Source organism: Lissotriton helveticus, chromosome 3_1, assembly GCF_964261635.1.
Source record: "Lissotriton helveticus chromosome 3_1, aLisHel1.1, whole genome shotgun sequence".
Lineage (NCBI taxonomy): Eukaryota > Metazoa > Chordata > Amphibia > Caudata > Salamandridae > Lissotriton > Lissotriton helveticus.
Window position 1 is genome coordinate 216,630,504 of NC_136061.1, and position 22,930 is coordinate 216,653,433.

Genomic DNA, 22,930 nt, shown 5'->3' on the forward strand with positions numbered 1-22,930 from the left:
CACCCTATGCCAAAACAGCTCCCTGCACCCAGCCGCCCCTGTGCCGCTGTGGGTGCACCTTGTGTGCTAAACCGGATCCCCCTTTGCACTGAGCCTAAGTCCAGGAGCTTTGCTCCCACAACCTTGTGGCCTGCTCGGGAGCAGCCACCAACCGGAGATCCTTGATCCCCCATTGGATAACATTGGGCCTCAGCACTCTGCAACCGGCCACTCTAGTGCCGCTGAGGGTGCTCTGAGAGTGCATCCTTGACCCTGGGGAAACCCTGGTTCAAACCCCAGAAAACCAACTCCCAAACTTAAGTACTAACTGTTAAGTCGATAATATTTTTTTCTCCCATAGGACTGCATTAACTGCTTTCTTGTGAAAATTGTTCTATGTGTGGAGTTGGTTTGTACGAAACCCTAGGAAACTACAAATGTACACAAACTGATTTACTTTCCTTTTCTCTAGGAAATGTCCAAGTGTGATATCTAGGCATATCACACTGAGTACAAAAAGTAACTTAAAAAGTAATCTGAAAAGTAACTTAAAAAGTAAGTCCAATTGTTTTACAACCAAATGACTTACCTGTAACCAATCCAATTGCATTCAACTGCATTCAAATTGTATTTAACTGCATTATTCTTGCAAACTGTTTTTATACTTACACGTACCAGGCCTGGCTTGGTTCTAGAAAATAAAATACAACTAAATAATATGTTTATACAAACAAATTGGTTTGAGCTCAGTCTTTGAGTGTGTGACCTAATTTCTTGCCCGAGTGTGTACAATAAATGCTTAACGCTACCCTCTGATAAAGCCTTACTGCTCGTCCACACTACCACAAATAGAGAGTAAGTTATTACCTACTTTTACCTCTGCCTACCTTTGGGGTCCCACTGGACTCTGTGCACACTATACCTTACTTTGGTATAGGATATACAGAGTCAGCTTCCTACAGGACAGGGTTACCGAAGTAAGTAACTTGTTATTTTCTACTTTTCCATTAAAAAGAGGAAAGATCACATTTGGCTTGGCCTTCAGTCTTTCCGAACTGAGGGACAATTATCAATCTGAAGAGAAAGAGAATTTGACTGGTCACCATGAAGATGATACAGACCAATATGAACAAGCCATCCTTCTTTCATACCTCAATGATTAGGGCATCCACATTATGACCATAGTAAAAAAAAAACACATTTAGGTTACCATAGTACTATTCTCTTGTCTCAACGATTGAATGTGTATCCTGGATCCCCTATTTGTGATGGTTCATCGTCTCTGGAGTAGTGTTGTAGGAGTGGTTGTTTTATACCCAATCGTGTTGCATCTGCGTTGTATCATGTAGAATGTCAAGTCCGTAGTGATTTCTCCATCTGTCCCATATCTTGTGGAATTTCCTCCTAGGCTTGAGGGTGACCCTTTCTGCTGCCATGTATATGTCCATTCCTATCTTCCACTTGTGCAGTGTTGGCAGGCCCGTATCCCCTCAGTGCCGCGCTATGTCCCTTTTCACAACCATGAGACCTAGAGCGCCCGTTAACAGCTATGGTCTATCTCTGTCTACCTCACTGGGACCTTATTCTTGAACTTCAACAAGTGATTTTTATATTCTTTTTCAAACACGCCTTTAAACCAGCCACCCCACACTATCTCAACATCTTCTGCCTGTAATCCTGGCTTCGCCACTATGTCAGGAAGAGGGTGACAACAGGGAGGATGATATTGAAAAAAAGGATGAAGTTAAGTTCCTGGTTGGCAATAAATGGAACAGTAACAGTACTCCAGCTACTCGAGTTCTAAATGATTGGTGCATACATGCCTACAGTAAATGTAGCTCGATACATTTTTTACAACAAAGAACCTCAAAGTCATTCAAACTTCTTGTTTCCACCCAAGTAATGGATGGTTTTTTGGCTTCTGAGCCTCTGTTATGGCCCCCCTACCCAAATAAAAACAACGGTCAGGGAAATCCCTAAAACTGATTATATCTGGTAAATGGGAGTTGAAGTTAAGCAGACACTGGCTACAATCTGGTCCAAGAGGGAAGTGTTGGATGTCCCTGGAGGATACTCTAGTTACAGAATGTAACCAGGCACCAGAATGGAACCAGATTTATTTCTAGTACTTGCTCTGGTGTGCGGGTAGCTGGTTCTATCGGACTATGCGACTGAAAGTGCTGCTTCAGGAAGTGATGGCTTTGAGGCACATATGGGCGCTACCTTACATGTCGATGTCAGTTTATTTTAACTCTTCTGCACTCTCAGAAACAGATCAACCATGAAAGAATGGAGACCACAGTGTTCCCATTTACGTTGAGGCGTTTTTAACCGTTGCAAGAGTCCACTTCACAGAACGGGAGGAGGAAGAGTGTGGAGGAATCTGCAGTTAGATTGAGTATCTACCAGAAAGAGTGTTACGAAAGGGTAAGTAAATTCTTCTTCTGATGGACACTACAAACCCCAGATTCCTCAACTTTAAGTATTCAAGTAGTATCTCCCAAAAGGAGGAAAGTCTGAGGAGTGAACCCACACCAAGATTCCCATAGGACCGAGCAGGGAAAACGCACCTCCCTGCGGACACAACTGTCCTAGTAGCACTTAGTGAACATGTGCACTGACACCTATGTAGCAGCCTGGCAGATGTCTAGGACAGGAACACACCTCGACAATGCTCTTAAAGCAGCCTTGTCTTTAGTGGAATAGGCCTGTATGCCTTAGGGGTATCCTTCATGGCTAGGGTATAGAACGGCTTTAAACACAGAACGATCCACCTGCACAGGGTTTCTCTACTGACTTCCCTTTCTTAGTATTGGCAAAATCCACGAAAATCTGATCACAAACTTAGTACTGTCTTGTACACTATGTAGAAGTGGAGAACTCTCTTCAAATCTAACCAGTGATGCCTCTTCTGCTTCTGCAGCAGAGAGAAAAATGCAGGCAGAATAATGGACTGACTGTAGGGTGATACGACGTTTAGCAGACATGAAGCACAAGTACTCAACACCATTGAGTCAGAGAAGGTGGTGGTGTATGGGGTTGTATTAGACAGTAAAGGAAGCTAGTTCTTTATGTAATATATCAATATTCATATATATCATGTAAATAGTCTATGGGTTCCCTTACTAGTGGACAGGGCTTGTTATGCAATTCCAAAGTGCTCTGTTAGGGGGTAGTGTGGTCAAGCAGCTTTAGGATTAACAAAGAGGTGTGTAAGACATTTGCAAAACACACTCAATGTTTAATAAATGACGAGACGCAGGAAGGAGAATCACATCAATTTATAAAAATAGAAAGTATCTTTATATATGTTTAGGCATCAGAGAAAAATTGTTCAGGGAAGTAGGTTTGCAAATATAAATTCTTTGCACTTTAAAAAGTGGACAAAGTGCAATTTCTGAGTTTGGTAATGTTATTATATGAAAGGAAGAACATGTTCTGCAAACTGGTACAGTACGTCGACTTACAGGACCAATCTCCAGGAGTTAAGGTAAGTGGCGGGCAAGGCCTAAGGCAGCACCAACCGTGCACCACCAGTGGCCCGAGGGTGGCCGGGTGCAAGGTGCAATTCAGCGTCGGGAGCCCAATGCGTTTCAATGGGGATCAGTCTCTTTAAAAAGAATCTGCAGGCTCTGGCTAGGACGCCATTCGGGCTGAACAAGCGAGTGGGCTCAGGCCTTGCGATGCTCAGGAACACCTTTGGGCCTCAGGGCGTAGGGTGCCAAGGTGTCTTTAGGCGTCAGGTTGTTTTTACCAGAGCAGTCGCTATTGAGGAGGCCTGCATGCAGAGGCTGCAGGCAACGTAGGGGAGTCCAGAGGGGTAAAACCACGATGGACTCAGGTTCTGGAGCCTTTCTTTAGAGTTTCTTCTTGAACAGGTATGCTGTTCATGGGAGTCTTGAGGCTTTTTCGAAGGCAGGCAGTCCTCCAAAGTTTCTGGAGTCAGAGCTGCAGGACAAGTTGATTTTGGCGCAATTTTTAATGAAGGCTGCAGACAAGCTGGCCAAGTAGAGTGCCCTCTTCAATCTTCTTCTGCTTTGCGGCTCCTCTCTCTTCTTAGGTTGTCAGTATCTGTTTCTCTGGTGCCAGGGACTTCCCTAAATACTGTATTTAGAGGCGTTAGGGGAGTGTAGGGTTCTGTGGGCTAATGACCCTGGGGTCACTACGCACATTATATGACCACTTCCTGTCAGAAGTGAGCATTACTCTGTCCCAGAATTCCTAGGCATGCCATCACAAATATGGCTATCTCTGATAAGTAGTGTCTACCTCGCAGTTAGCCCACCTTAGGGATGGTACACGCCTGGGGGTGGCTTGCCTACCTGCCTAGCTAACTTTCCTGCCTGTTGAGGTACCAAGGGGGCTCTGGACAGGGGCAGTGCTTCCTCTCCTGTGAGGGGGAGCCAGAATCCCATTCCAAAGGTGACGACTCCTTTGAAGCTTCCTAGCCCAGGTAGGCTAACCAGCAGTTCATTCTGTGGAAGGGTGTGTTACATCCTCTTCCTGACAGGCTTTTGTTCCTGATCTCCTAAGAGCAAATGGCTCCCACTCTAGGAGGTCAGAAACTTGTCTCAAGTGGCAGGCTATCAGAATCCAGTCAGCAAGCACACCAGAGGCTGGTAGGTTTTCAGGGGTTTGGTAAATCCAACACTGGCATAAGGGCAAATTGATCAAGACTAGATGTTTGTTACCAAACATCTCTATTTTCCATGAGGCCATCATGGAGCTGGGGAAAAAGATTAGACACAGCACAAAGGGATGAATGCCATGTTATGTTTTCACTTATGTCTGCACCAAGACACGTAGCCTCAATGGCAGTCATGCATGTGCTTGGTGATGAGTCACTGAGGGTGGCATAATTTGTATTGCAGTCCTTACGGCCCCTCTTTAGTAACTGAGGCTCTAGGTGCCATTTACTAGGAGCTTACAGAGGGTGCTAAAGGTTTGCTAATTGGGTGAACAATTGTACAGTTTTGGGAAATAGCTCTGACACTGGGGACCTGGATAGCAGGAACCCAGTGCACCTTCAGTCTAAATCACATCATACAGCAGAAAAAAGTTAGGGCAACCATGTCAAAAACGGGCACTTTAATGCAGACAGCGTCAGCAGCTCAGGAATGCAGAAGCAATTGCAATCAGAAATACTGCCTTGATGGTGAAACGTTGTACAGTGCAGCGTGAAAATGGGTTTGAAAAGTGTCACTGAAACACATATACAACTGGTGACTGTTGACTGAGAAGGCAAAAAAAGGCAGAAAAGGCAGACATACAACTTTCAACTGTGCCTACTGCAAAGCTCTGCTGGGGTTAAGACAAACAAAACATTTTATCGATAGTCCTCTAGAGGATTCGGTTGACGGACCGACACATCCCACATCCACTACTACAGCAGTTAAGTTGAAACCACTCTGTCTCCACGCATGAGGTGTAGGTAGGTAGTGGAGGTTTGGAGGCAGGACTCTGCTATACTGTTGAGAGAGGAAGTCCTAGTAAAGTGGTAGATGGATCAGTGGGCAAACTCTGCCCTGATGCGGAGAGTGGAAGTCCTACCAAAGATGTATAAGCTCAACTGATCGCCTAGTGCAGTCCAAAGCTATCAAGTAACATGAGCCTGGTCTGCCATGAAAATAGGTGTCTTACAAATCCAACACAACCATCAGTCTCCTCAGTCCAGGGCAGACAGACGTTGGGACAGGGTGAGCATTGTGAATTTGTCATTCAGAAGGAAGGAGTTCAGTGGGCAAGGATAAAGGATACGACGAAGGACTCCGTCCTTCTTCAGCATCAGGAAACAATGGAAGAACGAAACAGCCAGCCTTGATCCCTGATGCTGGCATCTCTCTGTGGCTCCCTTGGCCAAGAAAGCTTAATCCTCCCCTCTAAGTATGGAGTAAAGTTTCTCTGGGAGATGTTGAGGTGTGGGAAGCATTTCTGGGGGATGTGACAAAAAAAAGATAGGGAGTACCTGTGTTCTAAAATCTGGAGCACCCACTGGTAGAATGTGAAGCTCCTTCACCTGGGTAGGTAGAGGGTGATCCCTTACCTTCCACCAGTGCGTTCGTGAGTTGCAGAGGATGATTTAAAGAGGTTTTCTTTGTAGCAGCTGCAGGAGGGGGTTTGATCGCATGTGGCGTCTAGGGTGCCTGGACGTTGTTGGTGTGATCCCTTGCCTCTACACCAAAAGGATGGAGAGACTTGGTATAATTGTGGTACACTGTGGCGCTGACTCTGCTGGTATCCTCTGCAAAAGCTTTGAAAGGGGCAACCTTTCTGAGGGACTTCAGAGCAGGTGGCGCTAGGCCTAGAGAGTGTACGGTGGCCTTGCTCTCTTTAAAACCGTCTACGGCAGAGTCTGCCATCACTCCAAAGAGCCTTGAGCCATCAAAGGACATGTCAATTAAGGATTGGTGGAAGTTGTTTGGAAGGCTAGGTGAGTGAATCCATGCGTGGCATGGAAGCATCAAGCTGGTCCTGAATGCCCTACCCAGTCAGTCGGTAGTGTCTAGACCTGAACTATGAAAGACTTCGCTGTGTCCTGCCAGTCTTGAATGAGGTTTTGGAGGGGGAGCCCAATGTCCTCAGGGAAAGTTGGCAAGATATCCGCCACTCTAACAATGCATGCAAGTACATCTCCAGGAGGCAGCTGGTGTTGACTAGCCTTAGAGTAAGGCTGGCAAACAAGAAAATGCGTTTGGCAAATGTCTCCATGTTTCAAGTCAGTCTAGGAAGAGAGGGAGAGAAGAAGGGGGAAGACTGGAAAACGCATTGTGATCGGGACTATTTGTAGACTTCTGCATGACAAGGATTTCCAGGGCGGGGTTTGAGGTGAGGAAGTCTGGATCCCACTGGAGAGGTCTATGCCATCTTGCAATCTATCTATTGACTAGAGGGCTAGATCCAGGTTTTGCCCAGGTGCCCAGGAGTACACTTGACCGGGTCTCGTTAAAAGGGAGAGGCTTTTGATTTATCTGACGTGGGTGAAGGACCTCAGTGAAGACATTAGTTTTGACCTCGGTGGACGGTATTGTGTGGTATATCACTTCTGCTGCCCTCCGAATCCCCGTAACGAAGGAGACAAATTCCTCTGTAGCTGCAACACAGTTGGCGTTGGGGGAGGAGTCTGCCAGCGGTGACCAGACTGGCAGAGACCTGAGATCCGTAGGGGCTAAATTAACTCTAGAGGGTCTCGGGGGAGTACCACACATTTTATCTAGCGCTGATTTCAGCTCAGAAAGCTGTTGTGGTGTCGGTAATGGGAAGCCAAGGCGCATCAGGAGCAGTATGTGAAGGGGGAGGAAAACCTCTCCTCAGCCTACAGGCACTTATAGCGTCACACAACTCTTAATGGTGGAAGCAGCAGAACGAAGGAGAGCAACGTTTGGACTTCTTTGGTTTTGGAACTTTAATTTAACTGAGCTTTGTGACTTCGAAGACTGTTGGCAAAATTGGTTTCAGGAGAACGCCTGCACCATCGACTATGATAGAGACTGGGCCTTTTTTTTTATTTCCGCCGGAATTCTGGGACGGCAAGTTTAGTTTGGAGGTCGAAGATGGCCTTTTGGTTCCTCTTCATGCAACAGTCACACGACACAGAAATCGTGTTTGGGATCAAAATTCCCAAGATTCATTCTGGCCCTTGGGGGAAAATCACAAGGTGGGAATCTGCAGTTAGAATTACCAGGACCTACTGCAGAGGTCAGTCAGATCGTATAGGAGGTTGCCATACAAATCTAACCTTCTCACCAGACTTCGGGTGAGAATCCAACATTTGAATGTAACATTGTTGAATGTTGGAGCACAACTCCAGAAGTCAGACAGTATAGCCATTTAAATATACCAGCTGCTTACATGGAAATTTTAAAGAAAACAAAACACCAAATCAACAAGAACATGCTACGCAATGAAATGGAATAGGTACAGCAGATGGGACCAAAATAACAGACATGATCCAATTTCATGTCAAAAGGATGTCTATCCTTTCATACACCTTGCCCTTAACACAGTTAAAATTGTAATTTCATTTAATAAGGTCCATCTTGCTGCAATCATGGCTTAAAAGAAGGCACCAACTCAAATGTCCCTTTTCAAGGTTCCTGTAGTGAAAAAGGTCTAAAGAACTGGTTTCCTCCTCTAGGAAAACCATCACCACCTTGTGTACTCAATGTCAGAGCCAGCAGACCAGTCCGTTACTGCTGTTAAAAAAAAACACTCTTAGAAAATCCAAATATTTATTATTTATTTACACATTTGTTAAGGTTTAGCCACATCCAAACAGTGTATTTCTAGATTGACTGTAGCATGTTTTTTTTAATGCTGCACATTAGTTGAGAACTCTTTCTCGGGTAGACCGACAGTATATTCAACTGGAGGAAAAGCAGCCACAACAGTTTGACTCAGAAATGTTGCATTAGCAGATGTGTGGCAAGCTGCCACTGGAGGTCAGCGCACACATTCAATAGACACTACTGCCTAGATTCAGACAAAGAAAGTGACAGTAAAGTCAGTCAGACTACTGTGAAGAGTCTGTCTTGATAGTAATGAACTAATAATGATCTTAGTTTCCTGCTTCATAAGGCCAAGAGAAGCATTTGGAAAATTGCTCCAAGCTTGCTACTCCAAAATGTATGACTATTGATGAGGATCCTACAATGACGAAAAATGGTTACTTACTTGTAGTTATGATTTTGCATTGTAGGAATCTTCACTGAAGTCATAAAATTCCCACACATTTCCCTGGTTAAGTTATTTTGGACATCCAAAGCTTGTTATCACAGTGTCAATCATCTTTTCTCTATTTCTGACTGTAAAAAAAAATGACTGATTCTGAGAGGCAACGACCAGTACAGGGGATCATGCATAGAAGAAGCTCCTGAAGACTTGCAGACAGACAGTTTTCACAACTTTACGATATAAGACTATCAATATTTTCCCTCTATGTTACACCATTTTTAATATTTCAGATGATCCAATGCAGTTTGGAAATAGCATCTTCAAACTATACATTAGTCTGCAGTTTGGACAAATCTCCCTTAGATAGGCTTCTCAAGGGTGTTGCTCCTCATATGGCCAATAGCACCCTGTGAACATTATTTAATGGACATGTATTCGATATGAAGTATTCTGGGGACAACACATGCAATGTGGAATTATTCTAATGTTTATAACAATCAATGAAGGTCCTATGGTCTTCAGAAGAGGTTTAGTTTTCTTCCTGGACCTACTGCCCAGATACTAGAATAGAGGGTCAGCTTCTGAAGAAAAAGAAAATAAATGGTCTCCAGGGACAACAAGGTCTAAAAATGTTCCTATATGTACTATAGTAGGTTAAAGCTTCAGTTTCATCAAAAGTGGCAGTAAATCAAGTTCTGAAGTTAAAAGAAAAGATGTCTATGACAATTCCCTTTTTACTTGATGTGTGGTACAACATTTGAGCTATGAAGTCTAAAGAGGAAATTGAGTTCACCTCTATTCACCTTGGGATCCACCTATCAGCTAACAAAAAGATGGGTAAAACATACATGCTAGTATGGTAAATAGAAACAAAAATCTGCTAATTTAACATCACAACCAAAGGAACCCCAGCCTAACAATAGGGAACAGTTGACATATGTAAATAAGGGAAAGATCCAATGCTGGAAGACAAGGAACAACTTATGACAGATCAGTTTATAAATGCAAAAGAATGACTAAACATCACACTCACCTTCCACCCATTTTACCTCCATATCCACCTCCTCGGTCGCCACCTCTGCCACCACGACCCCTGAAGCCTCTATCTCCTCCATATCCTCCCCTCCCACGATCTGTAATACAAAAAGACAAAACAATTAAAAACGTTAAAAAAATAATAATAAAAAAACCAACAGGACACTAATAATTAAAGCCACAGGCGAGCTGTTCAGTAAAACAAACAAAAACATACATCCATAGTCACATCATTAAACAAAAGATATACAGTTTTCAAAAGTATATTTGGTCAACAAGACTTTTGTGACCATTTATCAATGGTAACTCCATCACTAAACCAATAACATGCTCTCTAGAACTGGATCTTTCAAAGATGCATTCATGTGCTTGATTCATTCCCAATCATAAAGGTGGGAGTCTCACAGCAAGTTTAAAACAGAAGTGTAAGGAAATGCCTCTTTTTGTATGGTCACCCTCAAGTTTTTCAACTCTTGTTGCTGGTTTTTCGACTTTGTGAGAGCACCGAGGCCTGCTAAACACACATCATTGCCAGTGCCCTGATCTTAAAGTGTATGTCAAATTGGCTATACCCAATTGGAAATGGATAACTTACCTGCAACTCCCTAGTAAATGGTACGCTGTTACTAAGGGCAGGTAAGTTAGAGGGCCGCTCATGAGCTTGCAGCACTAATTATGCCACCCTGGAAGTTCCTCACATAAAACAAGTCCTCAGTCAGTCACTAAACACTGGTAGAGCAGTCGTGCATTGCTAGCCTAACTTTGCCATTGAAAGCAATGGCAAAGCTACTACTTGCCCTGGACATGTGTGTTAAGTTACCCATTAGGCAGGCCTACCGAGCCTTAAAGGCAGGGTGCAACATATGACACAGGCAGGATATATACTTTACATGTCCTAACAGTAAAATACACAAAACAACTGTTTTTACTGTAGAAAGACTTGGTTGCCCAATTGGTGAGTACATTGGTACACACTTGACCTCTCCGCTGTGTTAACTAATGAACGGTGTGACCAAAGTGGGTACTCCAAGTTACTAAAAAACTTGTTACGTTAATCCTCACTTGTACTGCAAGTCAAAATTAATGTAACTTGTACCAGTGTGCAGCTCTAGCAAAGCTGTTACCTTGTTGCCTTTAAAACTCCTGTGCCTCCCATGGCACACATCAAGCCTGCAACATGAGACAGCTTCTGCGCTCCTGGATAGAAGAGTTAACGACTCTCAGGAAGCAGAACAATGAGGGACTGCAGGCCAGCAAGGTGTCACCTCCCTACTGCAGAAAGCCAATTGGGTGTTAGCCCCAAAAGTCAGAATTCAAAGGTGCAGCAGCCTTTGAAGGGCAAATGTGTAGCACCAGGGGGGATGGGTGCCCTATGGTTGAGGTAGACAGGCTGACAAGGTAGGCAAAGAGGAGGAACCAGTTGCCAAACAGGTTTCCCCAGGGGCACGTAGCCACACCCCCAGGGGGGAGCTAGTGAGGTCAGTACACCAGGAGTAGAGTCTTGGCATCTTGGGAGTGGGCAGAATGGTGCATCCTGGGATAGCAAAATACCACACTTCACAGACATTGATCACCAGATGGGAGGGCACCTGACAGCCTATTGGCTACCAACTGCATCCTACCTTGAGGGCACTTTCCGAGCATAAAGAGGGCACCCAAACTTCAGATCTCGACCGACTCAGAAAAAGGATCAAAGAAAAGCAGCCCTGCTGTCCTGAGGAAATAGCGAAGAGGCTGCACCGATGAGGACTACACCTGCTGCACCTGGTGGCTAGCAAAGAGAGGGACTGTCTGCCATGTCTTACTCAGTGAGAAGCCATCCCAGAGCCCGGTCAAGCCAACAGAACTTCAAGTGCCAGCTGACTGGCTTCCTGTTTTCCAAACAGGGGCACAACAGCTGAAGAAGCCTGCTGGGGCAAGATAGTAGACCAAAATCTTAAAGCTGATACCACCACCGCTGTACAGCACTGAGCGCCAAGACCCGGCATAGAGAGTTGCACTAGGGTTAGCTGATCCCAGGATTTCTACGGGAGAGTTGCTAGGACCCTCAGTAGGAAAGTTATCACTCCAGGATGGGTTGGCCTGTGACTGAGACAAATGGCGACTGGTTGTCCATTGGTGGCTGGACTTCGGCCACACCGGAGATGGCTTTGTATGACATCAACCCTGCAGCCAGGATCCCTTATCACCTTTGTGGATCAAGGAATCCCTTCAGGAAGACCCCGATCATGTCACATCCACAGCATCCTTAGAGCTTCTTCAGTATCTTTCATCCCTTGAATCAGGACCACGCCATAGGAATCCATTGCTATGCAGATATAGAGCCTAGAACTGTTGAAGGCCTGCTTCTCCTGTGAAGGTAACTGCTGTTGACTTTGTTGGTCTCTCCGACTGGCTCCCTGCCGGACTTGGTCACCCCAAGTACTTCTAACTGACCGCATCGGCACTTAGCAAAGTTTCCCTTTAAAATATTTCTAAGTGTCTAATTCATTAGCGTTCCCAAGCTTATTCATGGTTGAGTGAAATTGCTTTGATTATTGCCTGTAAAATCTATACCTCTGGAGCCCTCCGGTGGATTTTTTTCATTCTACTTTCTAAATTCTATAAAATACAGTCTATTTTTATAAATTGGTGTCAGATTTCTTGAGTGTCATGTAAATTTTTTCTTCAATTGTTTTGGTGCTGTTGAATAAGTTACTTACCTTCCGTAACGATATAGCTGTAAGAGACAGATTACTTATGGATTCCTCACCTCAGAATTACCCTCAGGCGTCAGACTGGACCCGGAGATTTTTTTTCCTCAGCAGTGCCTCTGCGCGTCGATAGGTGGCGTCGGTCAACTCCGCGTTCGCCGTTGGCATTGTGGTCGCCGGAACGACGTTGCGGTATCTACTGAGACGCCGCCCCCACTGCTGATGTCAGTTCTTTACTCAACATTCCACGCCAGAAGCGCAGTGCCATGCAAGACACTGACCACTGGTGCACGAAAACTAGGGACTTGAAAAAGAGTCCCTTACCTTAGAAGTCAGTTCGCAGAACGGGGAGGATGGGTGGGGCGGTGAGGAATCCATAACTAATCTGTGTCGCTTACGTAGGAGAGCCTCTCTTCCTCTTTAGAAGGATGCAGAGGCGGAAAGAAGGTGGGCAAAGTGATTGTCTGGTCTAAATGGAAAGAGGCAACCACTTTGGGAAGGAAAGAAGGCCTAGTACGGAGGACAACTTTGTCCGGATGAACAGCCAGGAAAGGAGGTTTTGAAGAAAGGGCTTTGAGCTCACTCACCCTGCAAGCAGAGGTAATGGCAACCGGAAAGGCAGTTTTAAGGGTCAAGAGTCTGAAAGAACAGTTATAGAGCGGCTCGAAAGGAGCACACATAAGATAAGTAAGAACCAGGTTCAAGCCCACCGGGGCATCACGAAAGGAGTTGGAGGAAACAAGTGAGTAATGCCCTTAAGGAAGCAATTTACAATAGAGGACTAAGAGAGAAGGCTGGTCAGGCAGCCGAAGGTAGGCCAAAATGGCCGAAAGATAGCCTTTGAGAGTGCCCAGAGCAGAGCCCTGCTGGACCAAAGAAAGAATGAAGAGGAGAACATCTGAAAGGGGGGCAGAAACGGGATCCACAGCCTTTGCTGCGCACCATGCCACAAACTTGTTCCATCTACAAGCGTATACCGTTTAGGTGGAGGGACGCCTGGCTGCTAAGATAACGTTACAGACTTCGGGAAGAAGGTCGAAAGCTGTCAACTGTCAGCGCTCAATCTCCGTACAAGAAGGTGGAGGCGGCACAGGTTCGGGCGGAGGACCGTCCCCTCCTGCTGCGACAGAAGATCCTACCAAAGAGGCAGTCTGATCGGAAGATCAATGGCCATGTGTAAGAGTCAGGGATACCAGACTCTTTGTGCCCGATCCGGGGGCCACAAGAATGACTTGGGCCCGGTCGCGCTTGATCTTCTTCAGCACTCTGGGCAGAAGTGGTATAGGCGGAAAGGCGTATAGAAGACCGGAACTCCACTCGCGACGATAGCGTGGCCTAGTGAGTGCTGCCTTGGAAATTCCAACGCGCAGAACTGCTGACATTGCATGTCCTCTTCGGTGGCACATAGATCTAACCAAGACTCCCCACGGCTGAAAGAGACCTTGCACCACCTCCGGTGAAGACGCCATTCGTGATCCATTATGCACCTGTGGCTGAGTTTGTCCGCCCTGGCGTTCAGAGAACCTACCAGGTGTTGAACCACCAGGGATATGCCCTGTTGTTCAAGCAATGTCCAAAGACGGAGAGCCTCTTGACATAGGTTCCACGACCCCACTTGCCCGGTTTGTTGCAGTACCACATGGTGGTGGTGTTGTCCGTGAACACCTGCACCACTCTTCCCCGAACAGAGGGAAGGAATGCCTTCAGTGCAAGACAAATCGCCCGAAGCTCCAGAAGTTTATATGGAGCCTGGATTCTGCCGGAGACCAGAGGCCTCTGAACTCCGCCTCTCCTAAGTGGCTGCCCTACCCCAGCAGTGATGCATCTATCACCACTGTGCACTCTGGTTGGGGAAGAGAGAGGGATCTGGAGTCGACCCAATCCCAGTTCGTTAGCCACCACTGCAATTGGCATGCAGTGCCCTCCGAGATCTGGACGCAATCAGAAAGATTTCTCTGATGCTGTGCCCACTGGACCTTCAGTTCCCACTGCAGAGCCCGCAAATGACACCTGGCATAGTCCACCAGCAAGATGCAAGAGGCCATGAGGGCCAGTGGCCTCAGGGTCATTCTTACTGAAACCCAGAATAGAGGCTGAAAGATCGGAATCATAGCCCGAATATCCCGGACTCGCTGTCGGGAGGATAAGCTCGAAGCCGCACTGTGTCCAGAACTGCTCCGATGAAAAGAAGCTTCTGAGAGTGAATCCGGTGTGACTTCGGCACATTGATGGTGAACCACAGCGAAGGCAGGAGGTCGCCGTAGTCTGGAGGTGGGCGACGACAGCCTAGGGAGTGCTCGCCTTCAACAGCCTGTCGTCGAGATAGGGGAAGACTGGAACCCCTGATCTGCGCAGATGAGCTGCGACCAGTGCCATCACTTTCTTAAACACCCGAGGGGCGCTGGTAAGGCCAAAGGAGAGCACGGTAAACTGAAAATGCTCGTGGCCTACCATGAACCACAGGTAACGCCGATGGGCAGGCAGGACGGGGATGTGAAAATAAGCATCCTGCAAGTCCAACACTACCATCCAGTCTGCAGGGTTGGGAGCAGACAGGACCTGAACCAGTGTCAACAACTTGAACTTCTCTTTCCGGAGGAAGTGGTTGATGTCCCTGAGATCTAAGATAGGACACAGGCCCTTGTCCTTCTTGGCACCACAAAGTAGTGGGAATAACAACCACGACCGACTTCTGGGGCAGGAAGGCACTCGATTGCTCCCTTGGCCAGGGGAACCGAAACTCCCTGTTGGAGAAGGTCAGGTGATCCTCCGACATGCTATGGAATTGAGGTGGAATGGATGGAGGGGAAGTCTCGAAGGAGAAGGAGTAGCCCCTTCGGACTATCTGCAAAACCCACCAGTCAGAAGTGATGTTGAGCCATTGGGGGAGGTGACTGGGAATCCTGCCGCCCACTTGGGATTGATGGGCCTGAAAGGTCAGACTAGGAGGGCGCCGCAGAGTGGGCTTTGGTGGACAGGCCTGCTTGCTGGCTCCCAAGGCGGTGGGATCCACGTCCCCGGTCACGCAGAGGCTGGACAGCTTGCGCAGGCCTGTGGCTCTGGGAGGAACGTGGTGGGGCACCCCTTCCGTAGCCACGAAAGGAACGAAAGGCAGACTGTGCTGGAAGAGAGGTGAAAGCGAGGCCTAAGGATCTGGCCGTAGCCCTAAAATCCTTAAAGCGCTCGAGCGCGTTGTCTGCCAACAGGCGACTGACATCAAAGGGCATGTTAAAAAGCGTTGCCTGGACATCCCCCGAAAAGTCAGTTGACCTCAACCAGGCGCAGTGTCTTAGTGCTACTGACGTGGAAATTGTCCTGCCCAGTGAGTCGGTGGTGTCCAGCCCACATAGGCTGGTGAACTTCGCTGCGTTGCTCCCTTTGGTAACAGCATGGGAAAGTACGGCACGTGCCTCCTCCGGGCAATGTGGCAGCACCTGCACAACCGTGTCCCAAACAGAATGGGAGTAACGGCCCAGTAAACATGCGGTGTTCACCGACCGCAGTCCCAAGCTAGAGGAAGAAAACATCATCTTCCCAAGGTGGTCCAGTTAGTTGGATTCCCTATCAGGTGGTGCGTTAGGGATGTTGAGGCTTGGACTACCAAGCTCTCAGGGTTAGGATGGGAAGAGAGGAAAATGGGGTCGCCTGGGGCCGGGAGGTGGCCTTGGGCAATCATACTGACCTCAGAAGCCCCTGTGTTGGGTTTGGATCAAGTGCCCAAAAGGATATCCATAAGGCCGTCATTGAAAGGCAACAAGTGCTCTGAAGAGACCGCTGCGGGCTGAAGCACCTCTGTCAGGAGGTTAGTCCTGACCGCCACGGTAGGAAGCTCTAGGTTTAAGGCCTTGGCTGCCCTACGCAACACCACTGCCTAGGATGCACCCTCCTCCATAGCCACGGCAGGGGGAGATAGCATGCCAATGTCTGGGGAGGTATCCAGACCACTGGCCTCACCCAACTCCACTCTCCAGTCTGGTTCCTCCAACTGGTCGGCAAGAGGGTCCACAGACCCCTTCCAGTCCTCCTCACTCTCTCCTGTTAGCCACTCAGGGGGGCGTAGGAAACATCAGGAGAGAACAGGGGTACAAAAGTAGTGGTTGGCACCGGTCCGGACGTCGGGTGATGTCGGTTCGGCTACGTGTCCTCATCGAGGGGGAGGCCGGGGTCGACACAGGCTGTGGACACAACCTACGTCTGATGCGGCGGTGGGGTCGTCACTGGATTCGGCACCAGAGGAGGTGTCTCAAGGTCGACCGGCATCAATCAGGATCCAGGCCTGGATCCTTGGGTGCCCTGCAGCGCCGGTCCTGAAGTGGCCGACATCAAAGGCCTAGAGCACCCAACCGCGTCTGGAGGGCCCGAGGGCGCACCGGCGGAGTTGGGCTGCCCAAAGATGGAAATGCAAGGCTTTGTAAAAGCTTTAAAGCTGGGCAGGGGTCCCTCAGGCTCCCGGGAAGGCCTGAATCAACCCAACAGGCTCTGCTGGCAGAGCCGGACGACTACCTTCTGCTTCCCGCATCGGCCGACGGACGAGGAGAACGTAAAGAGTGACGATGCTTCTTCGCCTTCTTCTTGTGCTTCGACTTACCCGAAGACTTCGATGGCGATTGATGCTGGTGGCTCCATGACCTGTCACGCGACCTCCCTCTCGACCGGGACCTTGAACTGCGCGGAGCCGACTGCCGGGACTCGAGAAGCTTTGGGTTCATGGCCCGGCAGTCGGAGTATGACTTGTGGTCGCGCTCCAGGTACCAAAGGCACACAAGGTGCGGGTCCGTGACTGACATCAATTGTCGACAGGAGTCGCAATCCTTGAAGCCGGTCCGGCGTGACATCCCTCCATGCAGCTGGGGTTGATCGCCTCAAAAAATGGTGGCGCCAATAGTCGCAAAAAGTGACGCGAGGTACTGCTCTCTCAAGGTGTGCGCTGGCTGGCGCAGAAAAAGCAAGAACTGACATCAGTGCGTGTGGGCGGCATCTAAGTAGATACTGTGTCATCATTCTGGCGACCAAGTCCCCAACAACGAACGGGGAGGCGAACAACGCTGCCTATCGACACGCAGAGGTACTGCTGAGGAAAAATTTCTCTGGATCCAGTCTGACGCCTGGGGTAATTCTAAGGTGAGGAATCCATAACTATTTGTCTCTTTTAGATTAAATGCTTAACATGCTGTGAGTTTTACAGATTAAACGTACTGGAGCTAAAGAGGTTGGTAAATATATTACACAGTGAGGTCAGACAACCAAATCATATAATACACTCCATTTCCTCACAAGCTGTGTGAGTATAACCTACCTGAAAAGGCTTTATACCAGTGGGAATTTAGATGTGCATTCCCCTCATTGAAACAGACCCAAACTGCAAACCTGTTGAGTGGAAATGGAATCCCAGAGCTTTGCTCAACCTTTGGATAATTCTGTTTTTCTTCAGATTACTACCTTAATCTTGAAGAACCTTCCCTTGGGTTTTGTGTGTGTCAGTCCACTAGTACCCACTGACCTGGTTTAGTTCTGGAACCATGAAGAAACAACTAAGAGAGGTAGCTTTTTAAGGTCTGTGAGACGTGTGGTAAAATAAGGTTCTACACAGATGGCCCTCATGAAATGTGTGTTTACAGCCAAATATTTGCACAAAATGTACTGCAAATACTCAACAACCGGGAGGGTAGGCTCCTCAACCTGTAATGAGGTTATTAATAAAACATTAACTGCCACTCCGAAAGGAGCATCCTGGAGCTGGTTGGAGGCGAGTGGTGGTTCCCTGGGAGACTAGATGAGGGACAGGCATAGTTAGTCTGTGTAACTAAATATCCATGTTTTCAGCAATTTCCTGAATTTGGGTTTCATTTTCTAGCAGTCTCAGATGGGTTGGCAACTTGTTCCATGCCTTGGTTCCCAGAATGGCCACTGTTTTTTCTACTTTGGTTTTACATCTAAAGTAGGTGATTTAAGGAGGTTGGCTGATGAGGACCTGAGGGTTCTCGATGTGATGAAGGGAGTAAATCGCTCCGAGAGGTACTTAGGTCCTAGATTGAGCGAAGCTCTGAAAGTGATTAAAAGGATTTTAAAAAGTATTCTCTTGTGGAGTGGGAGCCAATGAAGGCCTTTCAAACCTGCCGATGCTGAGGACCTACGAGGCAGCTTTAGCACTAAGAACGCTACCGTGTGTTGGACCACTTGGAGTCTTTTCAAGGTTGATTTTTTTGCTCCTGCCAGGAGGGTGTTGCAATCATCCAAACGCACGAGGATTAAATCAAATAATTTTTTCAGAGATTTAATGAGGCTGAAGTAAATCCCTGCTACTTGCATTACATGTGAAAGAAAGGATAGAGCAGTATCAAAATGTAAATCTACATTTTTGGCTACCTTCACCGTGTCAGGTGGGGGTGTCGTACCCTCTGGCCACCACTCATGTGGCCGGAATGGGACATCTTTTCCTACTGGCAAAATCTCTATTTTGTCAGTGTTGCATCTGAGGTGATTATCCTTCATCCACTGGATGACATCGGATAGGCAATGTTTAAAATTGAGTTTGGCGTTAGTGGAACTGTTGTCCAGTGAGAGAATCACTTTGGTATCATCAGCGTAAGAAGTAACTTCGATCACAAATGATGAGATCAAAAAGATGAGTGGGGTCATATAAATGTTGAATAACAACGGCCTTAGTGACGAGCCCTGTGGCACTCCTGTCGTGATGTGCCGTTCCACAGAAAGAAAAGTTCCCAGGGTCACTGCTGGTCTGCGATTGGCGAGGAAGGACTTTATCCATTCAAACGCAGTGCCTGAGATGCTGCAGGATTTCAGCCTTTGCAGAAGGATAGCGTGTGAGATGGTATCGAAGGCCGCCGACAGATCGAGTAAGAATCAAAATATAGAACCCAGGATACAGCCTGTTTTAGGGATGAGTACCATAATTGCTCCTCCGGCGCTGGAAAAGAAGGCACATAAGAGCACAAAATCCTTTAAAGCACAAAAGAAAGGCTTCTTATGCAGACAAATGGACTTCTACCTCCTATAAGCAAACTGGTACGGTGCACAAAAAAACTCTTAAAACTCTCAGAGCCTTCCCTGGAAGCGAGGTGCTCGCTGGAGCCCACCCGGGCCCTTCGGAGGAACTTATCCCTGGCGCAGCAGCAGCTGCACCATCATTTGACAGAGGAGGCGAAGGACATCTGGTTGGCGTCCCAGTATCGAATATACCAGTGGGGGGATAAATCGAGTAAAATGCTACATAGTCTATGTGAACTAAGTCAGGGCCCAGCCACGGACCCCACCATCCGAGGTGCTGATGGTGTCCTGCGTACAGTCCCCGCGGAGGTGGTGGAGGAATTCTGCACTGTATACCCGTAGGGAACAAGAGGTCGTGCTTTGGGTCCTAATGGGTTCCCTATGGAGTTCCTTCGCTCCCATATAACCGCCCTGGGTCCGCATTTATTGGGTACGATTTATGAGGCCCTTGAGCAGCAACTACTGCCTTGGGACTGGCATCAGGCCGAAATGGTCCTCTTTTTGAAGCCCGGCCATCCACCAGAGGATCTGTCCTCATACCGTCCTATCTCCTTAATAAACTTTGAATCCAATATGGCTTCATGCCGCATCGGGCCACCCAACATAACATTCGCCGGGTTCACAATGCTATGGCTTTGGATCCGGAGCTGGGACGCCCCGCGGCCTTACTACTAGCAGATATAGATAAGGCATTTGACCCCCTTATCTGGGAGAAAATTTTCCAACTCCTAGAAGCAATTAGTTTCGGCCCACATTTTCTAGTTTAAGTGCGCCTCCTTTACTGTATTGAGTGAGTGTAATTCCGGCTGTGCCCCAGTTTCGTTTTATCCCCGGCCGGCCATTTAAGATTGTTTGTATTTTCCCCGTGTCTCCTCCCAGACCCCGCCTCCCAGCTGACCCTCCCACACACTGTTCCACTACACTCGCCCGTCCTCTCTTTCCCTGTGACCGTCTGGATTCCCTCCATTACGGTCGCTCCCACAGCGTTCCTCTCGCAAAATCGAAAGCCTCCTCCTCGCTGCCTGCATTGTCTGCCCTGATACCTGCTGCCTGCCGCCCTGTCACAGCGCATAGCTGATTGAACAGCAATTGGTATCGTTTTGCGTGCGCACTGCTTGTATTAATTAACGCTTTAAGGCTGAGCGCCTGCCATCGTCTATCCTCGCATTGTTTAATTATATTTCACTGCTCATAGCGGCTGATGTAACTGTGGCAGAAGCGTCTTTTTGGGAACTTAGTATCTGTATTGAGTGAGTGTAATTCCGGCTGTGCCCCAGTTTCGTTTTATCCCCGGCCGGCCATTTAAGATTGTTTGTATTTTCCCCGTGTCTCCTCCCAGACCCCGCCTCCCAGCTGACCCTCCCACACACTGTTCCACTACACTCGCCCGTCCTCTCTTTCCCTGTGACCGTCTGGATTCCCTCCATTACGGTCGCTCCCACAGCGTTCCTCTCGCAAAATCGAAAGCCTCCTCCTCGCTGCCTGCATTGTCTGCCCTGATACCTGCTGCCTGCCGCCCTGTCACAGCGCATAGCTGATTGAACAGCAATTGGTATCGTTTTGCGTGCGCACTGCTTGTATTAATTAACGCTTTAAGGCTGAGCGCCTGCCATCGTCTATCCTCGCATTGTTTAATTATATTTCACTGCTCATAGCGGCTGATGTAACTGTGGCAGAAGCGTCTTTTTGGGAACTTAGTATCTGTATTGAGTGAGTGTAATTCCGGCTGTGCCCCAGTTTCGTTTTATCCCCGGCCGGCCATTTAAGATTGTTTGTATTTTCCCCGTGTCTCCTCCCAGACCCCGCCTCCCAGCTGACCCTCCCACGCTCCGCCCCCTCCACCATCCACTTATGGCCAATGGTCCCACGCGCAGCGTCCACGCGCTCCGGCCACGCCGAAGGTGCGCCAAAGGTAAGCCCGTCTACGCCCGTCCGCGCCTCGACCGCGCCCAGCGCCAGACCCCTTGCCTCTCGCGCTGCCCAATCCTCCCGCATTACCTACGATGCCACCACCCTCCTAGCCCTTAACCCGGATCGCGCCCCCAACTGCGTCCAAGCCGCTCCTGGACACACCCATGGCCCTCTCTCCTGCTACTCCTGCAAATTCAGCTGCACCGACAACATCTCCGCTACGACCACTCCACAGATTCCCGACCCCAACCACATACAATGCATCCTTCTCAACACCCGATCGGTGCACAGGCACGCCATCGACCTATGGAACCTACTAGACACCATCTCTCCAGACGTCGCCTTCCTTACGGAAACATGGATGAATGCTTCCTCCGCACCAGACATCACCATTGCCATCCCTGAAGAATATAAGATCACCCGCAAAGACCGTACCAGCCACACAGGAGGAGGAATCGCTATCGTCCATAAGAAATCTATCCGCATCTCAACCAGCTCTGACGCCAACCTCGCCAACTCCGAACACCTTCACTTCCAGATCCACATCGACCCCAAAACAACACTCAGAGGCACCCTCCTCTACAGGCCACCAGGACCCCGCGCAAAATTCAGTGAAGACATCACGGACTTCATCTCTCCACACGCGCTCCCCTCCAAAGATTACATCCTGCTGGGAGACCTCAACTTTCACCTTGAAAAGAACAACGACCGCAACACCGCCACCCTCCTGGACAACCTCGCCAACCTCGGACTTAAACAACTAGTCACTTCCCCCACCCACATCGCAGGTCACACACTCGACCCCATCTTCACCTCCAGCAATCATGTCTCCTTCAGCCACACTACGGATCTCCTATGGACCGACCACAGCTGCGTTCACTTCACCTACAACAAGCCGAAAACCATCAACCACTCCCAACCTATCCTGCAAAGAAACTGGAACAAAATCACCACGGACCAAATCTCCGCATCGCTCCTTCGAAACTCCCCAGCCCTCTCTTCTAACGCCAACGAAGCCGCCGCCAACCTCACCCTATGGTTATCCAACACCGCCGACACCTTAGCTCCACTGAAAAAACGTCAAAGCAAACCTGGCAGCAAGAAAGCCTCATGGTTCAACGATGATCTCAAGAAGTCCAAGAAACTCTGCCGCTCCCTTGAAAAGGCCTGGAAAAAAGACCCAACCACCAGCACCAAGGACGCCTTCAAAAGCGCCACCCGCACTCACCACCAACTGATCCGAAAAGCCAAAAAAACAGCATTCAAGGACCGACTTGACAACAACGCCCACAACAGCAAGGAACTTTTCAACATCATCAAGGAATTTTCCAATCCCTCGGCCAACTCCAACGACATCACCCCCTCTCAAACCCTCTGCGACTCCCTAGCCTCTTTTTTCCACAACAAGATTGCAGACATCCACAACAGCTTTGACAACCAACCCGTAAACCAACCCACCCTAACATCCGCTGACCATCTTTCCCCTGTAAACACCCTTAACGCCTGGAACCCAATCTCCACTGAAGACACCATCCGCCTGATGAATTCCATCCACTCAGGATCCCCCACAGACCCATGCCCTCACCACATCTTCAACAAAGCAGACTCCTTCATAGCACCGCACCTCCGAGACG

General features: G+C 48.3%; 1 protein-coding gene across 4 annotated transcripts in view; it reads right to left on the reverse strand.

Moving 5' to 3' along the window:
• The window catches only part of TAF15 (TATA-box binding protein associated factor 15), a 589,620-nt gene that overhangs the window by 62,733 nt on the left and 503,957 nt on the right, over window positions 1-22,930 (reverse strand). For 3 of the 4 annotated variants that reach the window (XM_078679623.1, XM_078679622.1, XM_078679624.1), the window contains one exon: window positions 9,683-9,782. The exons of the other annotated variant lie outside the window; for it this stretch is intronic. In XM_078679623.1, the coding sequence (XP_078535749.1) occupies window positions 9,683-9,782 (100 nt within the window). The remainder of the gene's footprint in view (window positions 1-9,682; window positions 9,783-22,930) is intronic. 4 annotated transcript variants of the gene reach the window in all.